Source organism: Strongylocentrotus purpuratus, unplaced genomic scaffold (assembly GCF_000002235.5).
Source record: "Strongylocentrotus purpuratus isolate Spur 01 unplaced genomic scaffold, Spur_5.0 spur5_scaffold_11, whole genome shotgun sequence".
Classification (NCBI taxonomy): domain Eukaryota; kingdom Metazoa; phylum Echinodermata; class Echinoidea; order Camarodonta; family Strongylocentrotidae; genus Strongylocentrotus; species Strongylocentrotus purpuratus.
Window position 1 is genome coordinate 9,940,788 of NW_022145596.1, and position 15,041 is coordinate 9,955,828.

Below are 15,041 nucleotides of genomic sequence, written 5' to 3' on the forward strand. Positions count from 1 at the left end.
CTACCCTAATTTCGTTCAGTAGGTCCTAAGGGAGCCCTGTATCAAAAATGGCATTTGTACAACAACAAATCAATGTTACTCAAGAGTACCTTCTAAATTATTTGGGGGGTACGAGGCGACGCCCCGTCCCACACCCTTATTCTTGCCTGGGGCTCCTATACCCTATATCGTTCAGTAGGTCCTAAGGAAGCCCTGTACCAAAAATGGCATTTCTACAACAACAAATCAATGTTATAAAACTATTTGTTTACGTCAAAAAGACGCCCCTGTCCATGGGTGTCGATCCTTATACGTAATACCTATTCATCAGGGGGGGGGGGGATGAATGAATAGATCATCCCCCCCCCCCCCTGATGAATAGGTATCAGTTACAGATCGACACCCATGCCCCTGTCCCTACACCCTTATATTGCAATTTTTGCCGAGGGCTCCTAGCCTAATATCGTTTAGTAGGTCCTAAGGAAGCTCTGTAGGCCTACCAAAAATGCCGCTTTTATCCGGCAAGTAACGATAATCGATAAATTTGCAGTGAGCCACCTGACTAGAAATTCCCGGTCGTGTAGCAACATTTCATTCATAAATACTTGAAGCGCGTGGTGATTCTTTCATTATTTTAAGGAGAAATCAGACGAGTATAGGTATGTAATAAACCTGTGTAATAATAATAATATACCGTATATAGCGCATATCTGTCTCTATGCGCTGTAAGAAAGAGTAAGAAGGAAAAGTGGATAGAGTAACGTAAGAAGAGTGAGATATGCTCAACATATACTTTCTTTCGACTCTCGTTAACATTGGAAAGTATTTTTGAAAAGAAATGTTTTAAGACGCGCCTTAAAGTTGTCAACAGTGGCTTATATGCCAGCACTAATTAAAATGTATAGGTCTGTCACTTTAATCAAGTAGGCCTGGCATTACCCAAGGTTAAGTGGCGCATCGTAATGGATGCCTTGATATGCAGCAAGCCTATGGAATCGAACTAAGGATCATTGGCTATTAAACTGAAAAAAAAAGAAAAAAGAAAATAAAGAACAACATTTATAGAAGAACAAAAAGAAAAGAAAGAAAGATAACGAGATTTAGTTCCCCTTATATCTTACAGGCCTAGTTCGTCAGTTTATAACAACAATTGCATCATAATTATATTCAAATGATTTAATACGACCAGGGGCTGATTGAAGAAGGCAGTGGGGGGGGGGGGGGAGATGTGCCCCAGTCCGGCACAAATTGATAACCCTTTTTGGAAATCCATGGGACCCATGCACCCCGATGAAATTATCATACAGTGTGTATTTTCCTTGTGCTTTTTTTTGGGGGGGGGATGGGTATTTATTCAGCTATTTTGATATATATACAATGAAATTCATAGGCCTTTACAATCTTATTTGCTACCCATTCCATTGGCATATTTGTTTTGTTTCTTTTTTTTCTTTTTTTTGTTATAATTGTATCAAAAATAATTATCCAAATCTCATCTGTTAATCCTAAAAATAGACCCTAGGTCAATATGGGGTTAAATATCACAATTAGAAGACAGCTAAGAGATTTTTAAAAACATGAAACACAAATTGGGGATCCCATGGCTTCAGCGTCATTATTCTGTTGAATGGGTGCCTCTGACTTTGTACGCGTGGATAGGCTTGCTAGCGCGAGATGAGATCGTGAGCTAGTGGTGTTGCACCTGCACTGCCGGTAGTACATCACAAACATCGCGGCTCTGTTGGATTATACACGCGCGGCCTCAGCATGCAGCAGCCACCGCCGAGAAAGGTAAACTAATCACCACATTAATATCATATTTCTCTGCATTTGAATGCTGATTTGCCTGATTTTAAAGCGTATGTATCATAATTCACGGATATTTTGAACTGTCAATTGTTATCTTCTTCATTTATAGGCGAAAATTGGCCAGGATTTGAAGAACATACAGCATGACCAGTGGACGAAATTACAAAGCAAACATCAATCCGACTCGGAATTATTGGAAGATGTGAGGTAAGATACTCGAAATAGTACAAATTTAAAGCAAATTATTGATTTTATCAAGTGTTTTACCAATTACCTGAAGTTTGGGGGAACGACAATGCTTCTGTATCATTGTTTTTGTTATTTTTATCGTATTTATTTCTCTTTATTGTACAGGGATTTTGCAAAACAGAGGGCGGCCATTGAGAAGGTATACGCGCAGGTAAGTGGATTTTTTTCCTTCTCTTTTTCTCTTGATAATCTACCTCATTTTATTAACACAAACGTTGACAATGATGTCTGTAGAATTATTTGGAATCTAATTTATAGAAATATGAAATGCAATCATAACAGTATCTACTTTTTCACACGAAAGCCAATACCTAATGATCTTTAGACATTAATAGTGTTATTTTGTCTCCGGTATTTGTCACGCACCGGTTTGCTAGTTGCTGCTGTCAACTGCGCCGGTTGTTCAGCGCTAGCCTCTATACTATCTCCGTTGTTTGTTCAACTGTTGTCCACGGACCACGGCGAATCAGTTGGGGGCGTTGCATACGAAACCATCAAGATTAAATTACCCATTTCATGCACATGTACATTTAAACTCAATGCTTGTTGAACCATGATAGCTCACCTTGGCCTCAGGGCTACAGAGCTACAGAGCACCTATTGTCAAATGTTGGATATGGTCGAGGGAAATTAAAGATCATGTTCCACTTCTAAAAATTACTGGTTGTTTTAAACTCTGTAACCGTGTAAGTTGTAGGAATTAAGTTTTTAAAAATACACCGAGGTCAATGGTAAAGTCATTGTTTTTTCCAACTGGATGTTTCTCCTGTCCTGTCATCATGGTTTATGACTTGGTTTGTCTCTGAGGATACATTTCTATAGTTGTGGGCTTGTGGCAAAAATTATAATTATTTTGTAATATATTTGGCAGTATTACCCAAATTAACCAAGACAAGAAGAGCCTTGGAGGCTTAAGAAACATACCCTGACAATTTTACACACAGTGGCCTGCATTACTTTTCGAGAAGATTTGATAATAAGTGTGAAGCTCCTGAAAATGCCTTATAAGCAGCATTATCCATTATCTACAATCTTCCCTATAATGTTATTGTATTGATAAGACATTATAATCAGATATCTTTGAATTAGGTCATTGATGATAAAATGATTGTGAGATACATGTATACTTGTATATTCATATGTAAAGCTGTCAGATCAAAGGTTGTTTACAAGAACTATATTGTAAATATTTACTGGTAGTAGAGCGCGACGTCAAAATTAATACAAGTATTGACATAACGATCCATATAAATTGTTATGGAGATGATTATAAATATTGTTATAACTCAGAAACAAAATAAAAAAGGAATGTGAAAAAGTTACTCATAGGAAAATGAACACTTGAAATTCATATTAATATTAGAATTTAGAAATATAATTCCTCTCAAACCTTAGTTATTTTTTGTTGATAATGTGTAAATGACACAGTTGCAACCAACCTAGCCAATTTTCACGATCATGTCCATCACCGTTTGAAATATGCAAAAGCTAAAATGATGTACGGTACTACGGTATATATATTTCATAATTTAAGCATGATTTACATGGGATATACATCTTTTTTGGTAGGTTTGAAACTTTTAGGTAAATGGCATTTTTAAGAGGAAAATAACATGAAGAAATATTGCCAATTTTGAGAGGAATAACTAGCTATTAAAAGCTGTAGCTTTCATATGATCTTTTCCTGGAATATGTTGAAGTTTTCAGACAATTGCACCAGGATGTAGGGGGTGAGGATAATGCCATTAGGTTCGTAAAAAGGGACGTCAGATTTTAGTCATACTTCCAGAATCGTTTTCATAAATGATGATTGCTTTTGAGTTGAGACGATCCAAACAGGAAACTAGATTAACTAGTCAGACATTGTTAGAATGATGATGTAATCCTAGTAGAAGCACCAGTCATGTCATTGTCCTTTGTTATGATTGTCAGATTTTATTTAGTTTTGAATAGGAAGCAAATCAGAGGTATACAAGCAGGAAAAGTTTGTTCATTTTGTTTTCTCTGTGAGCATATAAGGGTGCCATCATCTAATCATCTTTGTGATGTTAATTTTGGTGTTTTGATTTGTCTCTTTATTTCAAAAAATATTTACATCATTGTCCTTAAAATATAATTGGTTTCAACTTTCAAGGGTCTAGTTATGTAATATTTTTGTCAAAATATTTAATTTCTCATGTATTGCATGGTACATTTTTTACTCTTGATGTTGTGCAATTACTCTAAGACCTCAAATTAATGTTTGCTGTTTGTGTAAATTTAAAAACATTAACAAACAAAAAAAATAAATCTTTTTCCTGCGTTTGATGCTGCATGATGATGCTCATAGCCATAGGTGACATCTCAACATAGATACAGTGTACAACTGTATGTATGATTGTAAAGGGACAAAATTAGGAGTCATTATCTGAAACTTTGTGAGACATTTGATGTAATTTTGTTTGAAGAGCAGGTAGATATGTGTACTGGATAAAGAACAAATCAAGGCTTTCAGGAAAGTCTTGTGCCTACATGTTTTCTGTAAAGCCAAATATAACATATCAAGATTTAGAACAGATTGTAGGATTTTAAAGGTACACACTGTAGCCCCTTCCCCCTACCCCCACTTTACTTGTTACCAGCTGAAACTTTGTGAGACATTTTAGTGTCGGATAAGTTTTGTATGAAGTGGAGTCTGGGAATGGATGTGTGCTGGATTGCTAAAATGTTGAGGCTTTCAGAAAACCAGATGTATAAAGAAGAGAAAAAGACTTTTATGTGTCAGAATCGAAAAGTCTGAAATTTGGCGAGACGGTATTAGTGTCTGATAAGTACTGTTTGAAGAGCAGCAAGCAATGTTATGTGAAGGAAGGATGACATCATAGTCGGGCCAGTGGTTCTAGGCACGAATATCCTGTAGAGGGATGATCTAACGGTATGTTTTCTTGCGTGGGCAGACTCTCCCCTTCAATCTACGTCATATGGGATCATAGATTAGTCGTACAGGCCCCCTTTGAAGACTCATGTTAGTGACCCAATAAACTACACCTGTGTCATGGTAATGATGGTATCTTTTAATCCATGAATTACGCTCCGGCGACAATTGCTCCCCGCTGAATTTCCTACACTTCCTAACTTTAATCATTGACTATTTACAAATGGTCAAATGCTAAACCTAACCCTGATGCTAGATGTACATGTAACTCTAAACTTCACGTAAAACCCAACTGCAACCCTAACCCTTACCGGTAATCATATTCCTATATTTTTGATGAAAAGAGCTCCTAGCAATGTAGCTGGAGCAACTGTTGAGTCACCAGTCTATACACAGTCAGGGCTCCATGTGTTTTCTCTTGGGCTTCAGCCTTCAGAGCAAAATTATGTCATCCATGTATGTACACAAGGTCCATGTTTACATTATTGTATTTTGGAATCTTTGTGTGCTTCAGACCATGGTCCATGTTCAGACCTGCAATCACCTGCCTGCTGTCACCAAGCTTGGCCAGCTGTCATTCAAAGAGCTAATTTTAAGTTTGAAAATACTAACATGACACAATTATTTGAGCTACTTAATCTGCAATCTTATTCTTTTATGATCGATTTTAATTATGCATCAGTTGCACTGTTGCAGAGTTGTTCTTATTTTATTAGTTTGCAAACAATATTCCAGAGTCCAAACTTCCAAAGAGTAATTTAGGATATTGATTTGTATACCTTGTCTTTCAAATTTTGAATTTGCCTACTACATTTCTCTTCTTAAATAATGAGTTTAATTATTCAGCTGCAGAAAATATTTAAGATGTGTTGACTAGATATTTTCAGTTTTCAAAGCGGCCTATAAATATTATCTATATGTTATTAAATCTTAAATTGTAGGTCACACATCTGAACCCATTACTCCGATGGCATTGTTATGAATAGGGAAGTCTACTTTTGTTTTATGCCATATCCTGTCATATTCATGGGAAGAGAACTGATATGTTCCGGGTTGACTGTGAATGACACCTGAGAAAGCATAAGTTTAATTACTCATACATCAACTAAAATCCGACTTAAAGATAATACAAAGTTTTGGTATGGGGTCATGAATTTGGTTCAACTGAAAATATTTGAAGCATATGCGATCCTACAATATTCAGTGATCGTTGTCGCGGTTGAAATCGAGTCTAAGGTTATGAAATTGTAAATAATAAACTCTTTATGTTGTATAGCTCCCTCTCAAGGTCAAGATATCACTTAAGCTATGAAACAATGCTTCTTGACTGAAATCAACTGATTAGCTATTCCCGTTTGGAAATTATATATGACAACTACATATTCTGAGATTTTCATGATCGCAGCTACCATTTTACGGCCGTAGGTGCTATTAGAAATTACTCAAAATTTACCTGGAGCACCGTTAAATTTTTATATTCAATTTTTCTCGAAAGCAGAAGTGTTTCAGGGGCTAACTTTTCTAGTGCTTATAATACATCCACAGGGGCATCCAAATATACCAAAATTGTAAAGAATCACTATCCACCCAATTTTCAAAATTTCCCAAAACTTTGTATTACCTTTAATCTGACATTACATAATATTCTCTCCCCTTGTCTCCTCTCTGTCTGCCTACTTTTACATTGTTCCTGTATGACTGTTGATGTGGAAGGATTAAGTCAACCTTTATCTTCCACCTTTCAGATTTCTGTAGGCGGTATTATAGGCTAATGATTACGGACATTCCAATACATGATTAGTTTTAAAGCCATGGATTCATGAAGAAACAAATATCAACAACAAGATCAAAAATATAATGGGCCTACATGTATACACCCCCTCAAATGAATAGTCAGCTCTGTTTGGTTATTTTGAACGAATTTTAATGTGACGTACCAGTGAAAAAAAATACATGGGGGCTCCGGGCGAATTTGCCCCCGAAATGCCCAGAAGAGCCCAGAAGAGCCCCCAAAAATCAGAAAAGAGCCCCCGTAAATTTGCATAGAGTTCAATGCAAAACAAATTTTAGAGTGTTATTTTTATGCAGGCAAGCTTGAAAAGTAGCCCCCCCCCAATTTTGTTTTCCCTGCGACGTACTGCTTGTACAGGAAATCATCTGTTTGGAGCCATGAAGTTATAACAGCGCTTTGTTTTCTTTATGTTTTTAACACAATCACAGAGCGTGTTAATGCCAATTTTAGTCATTTTCAATTTCTAGGTACATGTTACAGATACATGTTCATGCCTATCTGCATTTCCCCAGGAGCACACATGTAATTAGATTAAGACTGCCAGGCATATTCAAATGAGATTATATTGACTTACGTGTGACATATGGTAAATTGTTTTTAATTATCTCCATCAGACTGTTTAATTAATTGTGCAGAAACTCTATTCTGTCTTATGTTCTAAAAGATGGTGCTATCTTTGCCACCAATTTTTCTCTGTCTCATGTGGTTTTATAATTGAATGTACAGTATAGTTAAAGGTAATACAAAGTTTTGGTATGGGGTCATGAATTTGGTTTGAAGCATATATATAATATCGTCCTTGTTTTCACGAAGTGACGGTAGTGAGGAAAATCGTAACGCTAAGTGAATGCAATTTTTTTTCACTACCGTCACTTCATGAAAACAGCGACGATATATGCGATCTTACAATATTTAGTGATCGTTGTCGCAGTTGAAATCGAGTCTAAAGTTATGAAATTGTAAATAATAAACTCTTTATGTTGTATAGCTCCCTCTCAAGGTCAAGATATCAATTAAGCTATGAAACAATGCTTCTTGACTAAAATCGACCGACTAGCTATTCCCGTTTGGAAATTATATATCACAACTACATATTCTGAGATGTTCATGGTCGCAGCTACATGTACCATTGTACGGCTGTAGGCCCTATTACAAAATTAATCAAAATTTACTGGGAGCTGCGAGCACCGGTAAATTTTTATATTAAATTTTTCTTGAAAGCAGAAGTGTTTCAGGGGCTAACTTTTCTAGTGCTTATAATACATCCACAGGGGCATCCAAATATACCAAAATTGTAAAGAATCACTATCCACCCAATTTTCAAAATTTCCCGAAACTTTGTATTACCTTTAAGAGACTTCCAAGTATGAACCACAGTGTCATGAATACATACATGTAGGAACATGCCAACTCTACCGCTTTTGTCGATAGACTGCCACTTTTCTGAGAAATGTAAAGTTGCCTACCGACTTTTTACAGAAAGCTACCGCTTTTGGGTTAATCATAATTTGAATAATGAATTATTAATAAATTCAATTTAAAAATAATTTAATGGCATAACCAGTAGTGAGTATATATATCTGGCAATCTCATCAATTAGTGATCAATGAAATGGGACCTCCAAATAGCCTGAAATGCAACATTTTACTTGTGAAATTTCAAAACTTCCTTGGTCTTGTGCATGTAGAAGGGGGCCAGCCTCCCCCTCTAAGACCCCCTCCCAGGCTCCTCTGCTCCCAAGCTATGATGCAGGATCTAACAAATTTTAGATTCAAATGTTTGCATGTACAGTATGTTACACATGCACACAATGACCTAAAAATGGATGTTATCTTCCTGTCAGCTGTCAACATACTCCATACATGTACATGTGCCCTTAAAGATAAAGTTGAGTACTTGTCATGCGATTGCATTGTGAAAGAAACGGTGTCCCGGTTGTGGAATCGTTCAGAAAGAGTTGATCATGTAGTACATGTAAATACTGGTGTGCTGTACTGCAAGGTTTTGGAGTAACCAAAAGGATAAGAAATTTGTTCCAGTCTTGGTAAAGTAAAAAGCACTGTACACAGAAAGATGTGTATATGGGATAAGGCTGTGTACAACAGTGTAATGAGGTACCCGAGTACACTCCCAGGCTTACCAGCGAATACTCGAATATTCGGACGCCATGTCTTTTTATAATTTTTAAAAAAAAATTTAAAACTTTTTTGATTTTTTTGATTTTTTTGATTTTTTTTTGTTTTTTTTGCCACCACCATACCTTTGGAGCAGTATCCCAGTTCTGTCGTCGAAAACGCATGCAATTTTACCTCGAGTTGCAGTTGAAGGCGCTGATTTAATAATAATAATAACAGTAAACAATGCTGTTTTAAAAACCAAAGATGGCAGAATAATCCATTTTCCTACAAGTCCAAACAGAAATCCAGACATTTGGTCCCAGTTTCTGAGTGGTGAGTTTGACAGTGCTTGAGTTGGGAAACATTTTTACTGATGGCACCATGCCAGCGGCCGCCGCTCGCCCAGGCATGGGTAAGCGTGTTTTTTTTTTTTTGCGACCGAATATTCGGGTACGAGAAATCGTACCCGAGTAGTTGTCAACTGTGCGGGTACTCAAGCATTCGACTACATGTCGCAGCCCTAATATGAGACTACACAAACATGAGGCATAAAAATCTGGCCTCATTTTAAGCTGTTACTTGTCAGTTGTCATATTTAGAATATGAAGGCATTTGAAGAGCCATGCCTTTCAGGGAACATTTTTTCTCTGTTCTTCAACACTTGCATTTAACAAGAATAATATAGCTCACAAATTATTTTTCACCTAACCCCAGAACTCAACTTTCTCTTTAACCCCAGACCATAGTGATAATTCCTCTCCAAACATATTTTGTGGTGAACCTCTTGATTGATGGCACATACCACTATGTCGGGAGCATGATGAAGTGGTTTCCTTTTTGGGACATATGCTCCTGTTACCATGGCAACATTTGCTCACTTCCTTGCACATTACCTGTTGTAAAAACGAACTTTCCTCGCTTTCCGGGCCTCTGAATTTGTGGAAGTTATAGGTCAAGGAAAACGTCACAGATTGTGTGAAAGGTGGCTGTGGTATTGATTGATTTGATTTGATTTAATATGATTTGATGTACTTTAGTTACACTCTTTAAAAACATTAGCAATAGTATGGCAGTGATACATCATAAATATTGATGTAGGAATTGTTGTAGTAGTAGTCGTCACTACGACTGTCCTACTACTATATTACCACAATGTACAACAACAACTACTACTACTACTACTACTACTACTACTACTACTACCACTACCACTACCACTACCACTACCACTACCACTACTACTACTACTACTACTACTACCACTACCACTACCACTACCACTACCACTACCACTACTACTACTACTACTACTTCTACTACTACTACTACTACTACTACTACTATTACTACTACCACTACTACTACTACTACTACTACTACTACTACTACTACTACTGCTACTAATACTACTACTACTACTACTGCTACTACAACTTCTACTACTACTACTACTACTACTACTACTACCACTACCACTACCACTACCACTACCACTACCACTACCACTACCACTACCACTACTATTACTACTACTACTACTACTACTACTACTACTACTACTACTGCTACTACTACTTCTACTACTACTACTGCTACTACAACTACTACTACTACTACTACCACTACCACTACCACTACTGCTACTGCTACTACTACTACTACTACTACTACTACTACTACTACTACTACTATTACTACATGATCTTCTTCTTCTACATGTTATAGTAGAGAACTTAATTATTATAAAGAGGTGGAATCTCTTTTTTATTAACCATCAAAATTTAGCAATTGAATCGAAAAAATATCTGGAGAGAAAAGGCCATTTTTTGATTATTGTGAGTTATAGATCTTGTGGTAAATTGGATTTTACTTGATTAAAGCTACTCAAATAGACATTAGGATGTACATGTACATGTAAGCCTACATGTTCACAATCTTCCCACTGTACATGCAGTCATATTTGATCATGTGAATGGACATTGTAACAATTGTGATATGTAATCATCAAAGTAATGTGATAAATGACTGTACATTAAAGCTCACATGATCATGGATCAAAAGACCTTATTAGCATGCCCAGTACAATGTCTACATGTAAATGTGCAATACATATCATCACATGTTTTGTTCATTTAGGTTTTAAGGTCTTAAATCCATTGAAATCTAAACTTATAAAGAATTGGAGTCATTAATACATGAACAACAATTAAACTACCGGCATGTATATTGTCTGCTGAGAGCCTGAATGGTATATATATATATTAGTTAATGCAAATGCCCTTGGGCCAATGTGAGACAAGCAAAATATGTTATATCAGTTCATTTTTAGCTCTTTAGAATACTGAGATCATATTCATGGTTGTTCATATCTAATAACCATATGAGATTGTATTCAAGGTTTCTGAGGAAAAAAAGCAGAAAGGATAAAACGATATTTGCCAAACATGGCCGACTGGCTGTACTGTAAATGTACAGAGATGTACTGTTCAAACTGCATGATATGATATTGACAAAATCTGGGGAAAATCAATCAATGTTTTTGAGAACAACTATTTATATACCGTATTCTACATGTAAGTAGGGCAGTAGGCCTACTCCAAAATTATTGATATTGCATGTCAAGTTCTTTTCTGTTGTGTTTTGAACTTCTTCCTTGTGTATGAATATGACATTTTTTGACAAATCAATCACTCTTCAATACTGATACTGTCAAACATTTCTTTTGGATGAAGATGATTCCCTTACTTTCACTTTGTTGCCTCTTAGCAAACTTTGAAAAATCTAAATATCTTCGACTGAACGCTTGTTAGAGGGATCCTTTTAAAAAAATCCTTGATTTAGCTCATGCTGCAATGATAATTATAAACCTTTAGGTCAGTCAGGAACCCCATGTCTTTAACAAGCCGATCGCCTGTCTGATTATCAAGATATTTATGATTGAAAATCTAAATCAAATTTTGCTTTTGCCAAATGGTTTTCATACCACTAGTCTATTGGGGAAAATGAGTATGGTAAAACCGGTCACTCAAAGGTTTTTACTTTTTTGAGGCACTTCTTGATCATTTTGAAGTGCAATTTTTTTAGGGCTTCACTATAACACCATATCACAGACACTAATAACACGTAGGGCCATGCATCTCAGATTTAACATTGTTAAACGATCCCTTTAACAATGCTTCCCCCAGTAGCCATCAAGTAGTACATATAAACTCAAGTATAAACTCATTTATCATTTTCTGTGTATTGTGTCTATTCAAACTTGTATGAAACAACAAAGGAAAAGAGGTAAATTAGCTTATCTGACCAGTCTAAGTTATGCCACATGTACTTCAAAATACTCAGTCTACTTGTACTTTGACCCGGTCCAGTGTTCAATTCCAAAGCCAAACTGTAATTGCCAGTGTGAACAGACCTTCACTGTAGCCTTTTGTAGTGTGTACGAATCTGTGGACCTATATTACAGAGTATATTCACTGTTTGATTTCAAAGTAAAAAAGTAATTGTCATCCAAATTAGTATTTACAGTGTATAAGCTTTTAAGACCCGCATAGTGTTTCTTGGCGGATCAGTGGAAACGGAGCTCTTCCATTGACTTCTGTGAAAGGATTCCCATCTTAAATTTCAAAGCAAAGTAAACAAAGAAAAAGAAAAGAGATAAGTTTGCTCATTTGACCACTCTAACTCGGTCTAAGTTAAATGCCTCTTGACCCCAGTCCACTTGTACTTTGATCCCTTCCAGGTTTTAATACCAAGGCAAAACTGTAACTTTCAGTGCAAACAGACCTAAATTACCATAGGCATACCAGCCTTACATGTTTCATGAATTTTCATGAATATACAGACTCATGTGTAATCAATTGCCACTTCAACCTTTTGAGATAAACAATAACGAAAGTACAAATGACTGAACTGAGAATAACATTTGAGTGTGATATTAGTGCATATACATGTACATACTGTATGTACATGTATATTGTTTGTATTTAGGATGTGTCAACTCAGTTCAGTAGAAAATACACTGTCAAATGGATTTCAAACAAATATGCCCCCTTTATTACAAAGAACTTGGTCGAACTACTCATAAATATGAAAGCAATAAAGTGCAATTTAGCACTAAGCACAAATGAAGTTGGGGGGGGGGGGGGGGAGGGGGGTACAAGTTCATTTTCTGGAAGGTATTTTCCCCTTGCATACTATCATAAATACATTTTGCTCACATTATCTCCATATTGTGATTTATTCAATTAAAGCATTGTTCATAATTCATAATTGATTTTGATATTTTGCAGAGTCTACAGAAGTTATCTACTCACTTTGTACAGAAGAGGACATTTCCTCCCCCCAGTGAAGGAGCAGAAGAACAGAGAGATAGGTAAGCATTAGTTAGACCCCGTTCTCACTCACTTCGTTGGAGCGCTCTGGAGCGCTCTAACTAAGACCCGCTCCTCAGGAGCGGTTGCTAGGTGAATGAGAACGCTCAAAGTGGTCCAGGAAGCGGACTTCTGGACCGCTCCAGAAGTCCACCTTCCGAGGTGGTCTTGAGGAGCGGGTCTTATTAAGAGCGCTCCAGAGCGCTCTAACGTGCAATGTGAACGGAAAGCGTACTCTGAACGGAAGTGACGTTCCGCGCGATGAGCGATCGGGCAGGCACTACACACATACATGTATACGGGACGCGCACTGATCTTAATTTCCGTAGAGATCAGTGGGGACGCGTCGCAAACGGGACATCAGGTGACATAGGGTTTGGATTCCGCGCACGAAAAATTGACCCGCCTACCTGAGCTGCCATAGCAACAAGACCACTTTGACTCGTGGAGCAGTTTGAGCCATAAAAACTGCTCGGAGTGTGAACGCTCGCAAACCGTTCCTCAAGACCCGTTCCTCTGGAGCGGTCTGGAGCGGTCTAACTTTCAAAGTGAGTGAGAACGGGGTCTTATTGATTGATTGATTGATTGACTGACTGACTGATATGATTGATAAAAAGACAGAGAGATAAATATATATATAGGTGGATGGATGAATGGATGGAGGGATAGATAAGATAGATCTATAGATAAATAGGTAGGTACATGAGTAGCAATAAAGTTAGAAATCTATGTACCTGTAATGAAATAGTGATAGAAGGACAGACAGTTCGACAGATATTATGATCAATTGTCGAAAGCAAATTGCAACCCTACTGCCAGCTGCCTACTGCTAACCCTGAATCTATAAGGAGAGAAAGCCCTGAGCAAATGTTGCTGGAGCTACACATGTATGTCCGATCAATGGTATATGGAGGCCATGTTAATCCCATGCTAAGCTTTCAGAGTGTGCATCCACAAATAGTTTGAACTGCCTTGGAATCCCAAGTCATTACCATTCTAATGACATAATGAAGGCTTAATTATCTCTAATACAAAAAGTCTTTGAATTTTTGAAAGGGTATTCAACAACTTACTGAAATATGAGGTTCTGGATTTTGCCTTCATAATGTCTACAAAATAACGAGTCACTTGTATATTTATGACTTTACATAATACTTGTACATTTGATTTTGTAAAAATATGCTTTTACAATTAGGCCAAAACTATGAATGGGTTTTAAATATGAAGCAAGAGTGGAATAGGAAATCTTATGTAGGGAAATTTACTATTGCTTGAGTGAATTGAGATACATTAGTATGTGTAGGAATCCCTGTACCACCACTGCACCTCATTTGAAGGAAAAACTACCACATTTATCTTCTCTGTTCAAGGAAATCATGTAAGATTATATTTCACAGACTTACAGTATGAAGAGAGAGAGAGAGAGAGAGAGAGAGAGAGAGAGAGAGAGAGAGAGAGAGAGAGGAGGGGAGAGAGACGATAACTTGCTACTTCATGAAACTACTCGTTCTATTTTAAGAGGAACGTGATGTTTAAAAGTAATAGAAGGTATTTCCAGACAATTTTTCTATATTAAAACCCAACTGTTTAAACCACAAAACAATACCTGTAATGACTTTGGAAGTGAAAAGCCACTGTCTGACAACAGTTGCTGGAGTGGCTTGATCATCCTATTGTTTGGGTAAGGAAATATATTTTCAAAGATAATAGTTCCGGTTTTACTTCATGTTTGTTTCATGAAAAGGTGACACCTCTCTGATAATATCCTGTTGCTTTGTAAGAGTCTTTATTTTTGGGTGCATGCTATGTGG

General features: G+C 36.8%; 1 protein-coding gene across 3 annotated transcripts in view; it reads left to right on the top strand.

Annotated features, from left to right (window-relative positions):
- Positions 1-1,697: 1,697 nt before the first annotated feature.
- The window catches only part of LOC585408, a 61,641-nt gene continuing 48,297 nt past the window's right edge, over positions 1,698-15,041 (top strand). For all 3 annotated transcript variants that reach the window (XM_030980585.1, XM_030980586.1, XM_030980587.1), the window contains exons 1-4: positions 1,698-1,770; positions 1,898-1,995; positions 2,143-2,188; positions 13,150-13,232. In XM_030980585.1, coding sequence (XP_030836445.1) covers positions 1,747-1,770; positions 1,898-1,995; positions 2,143-2,188; positions 13,150-13,232 — 251 coding nt within the window. In that variant the 5' untranslated portion in view covers positions 1,698-1,746. The remainder of the gene's footprint in view (positions 1,771-1,897; positions 1,996-2,142; positions 2,189-13,149; positions 13,233-15,041) is intronic.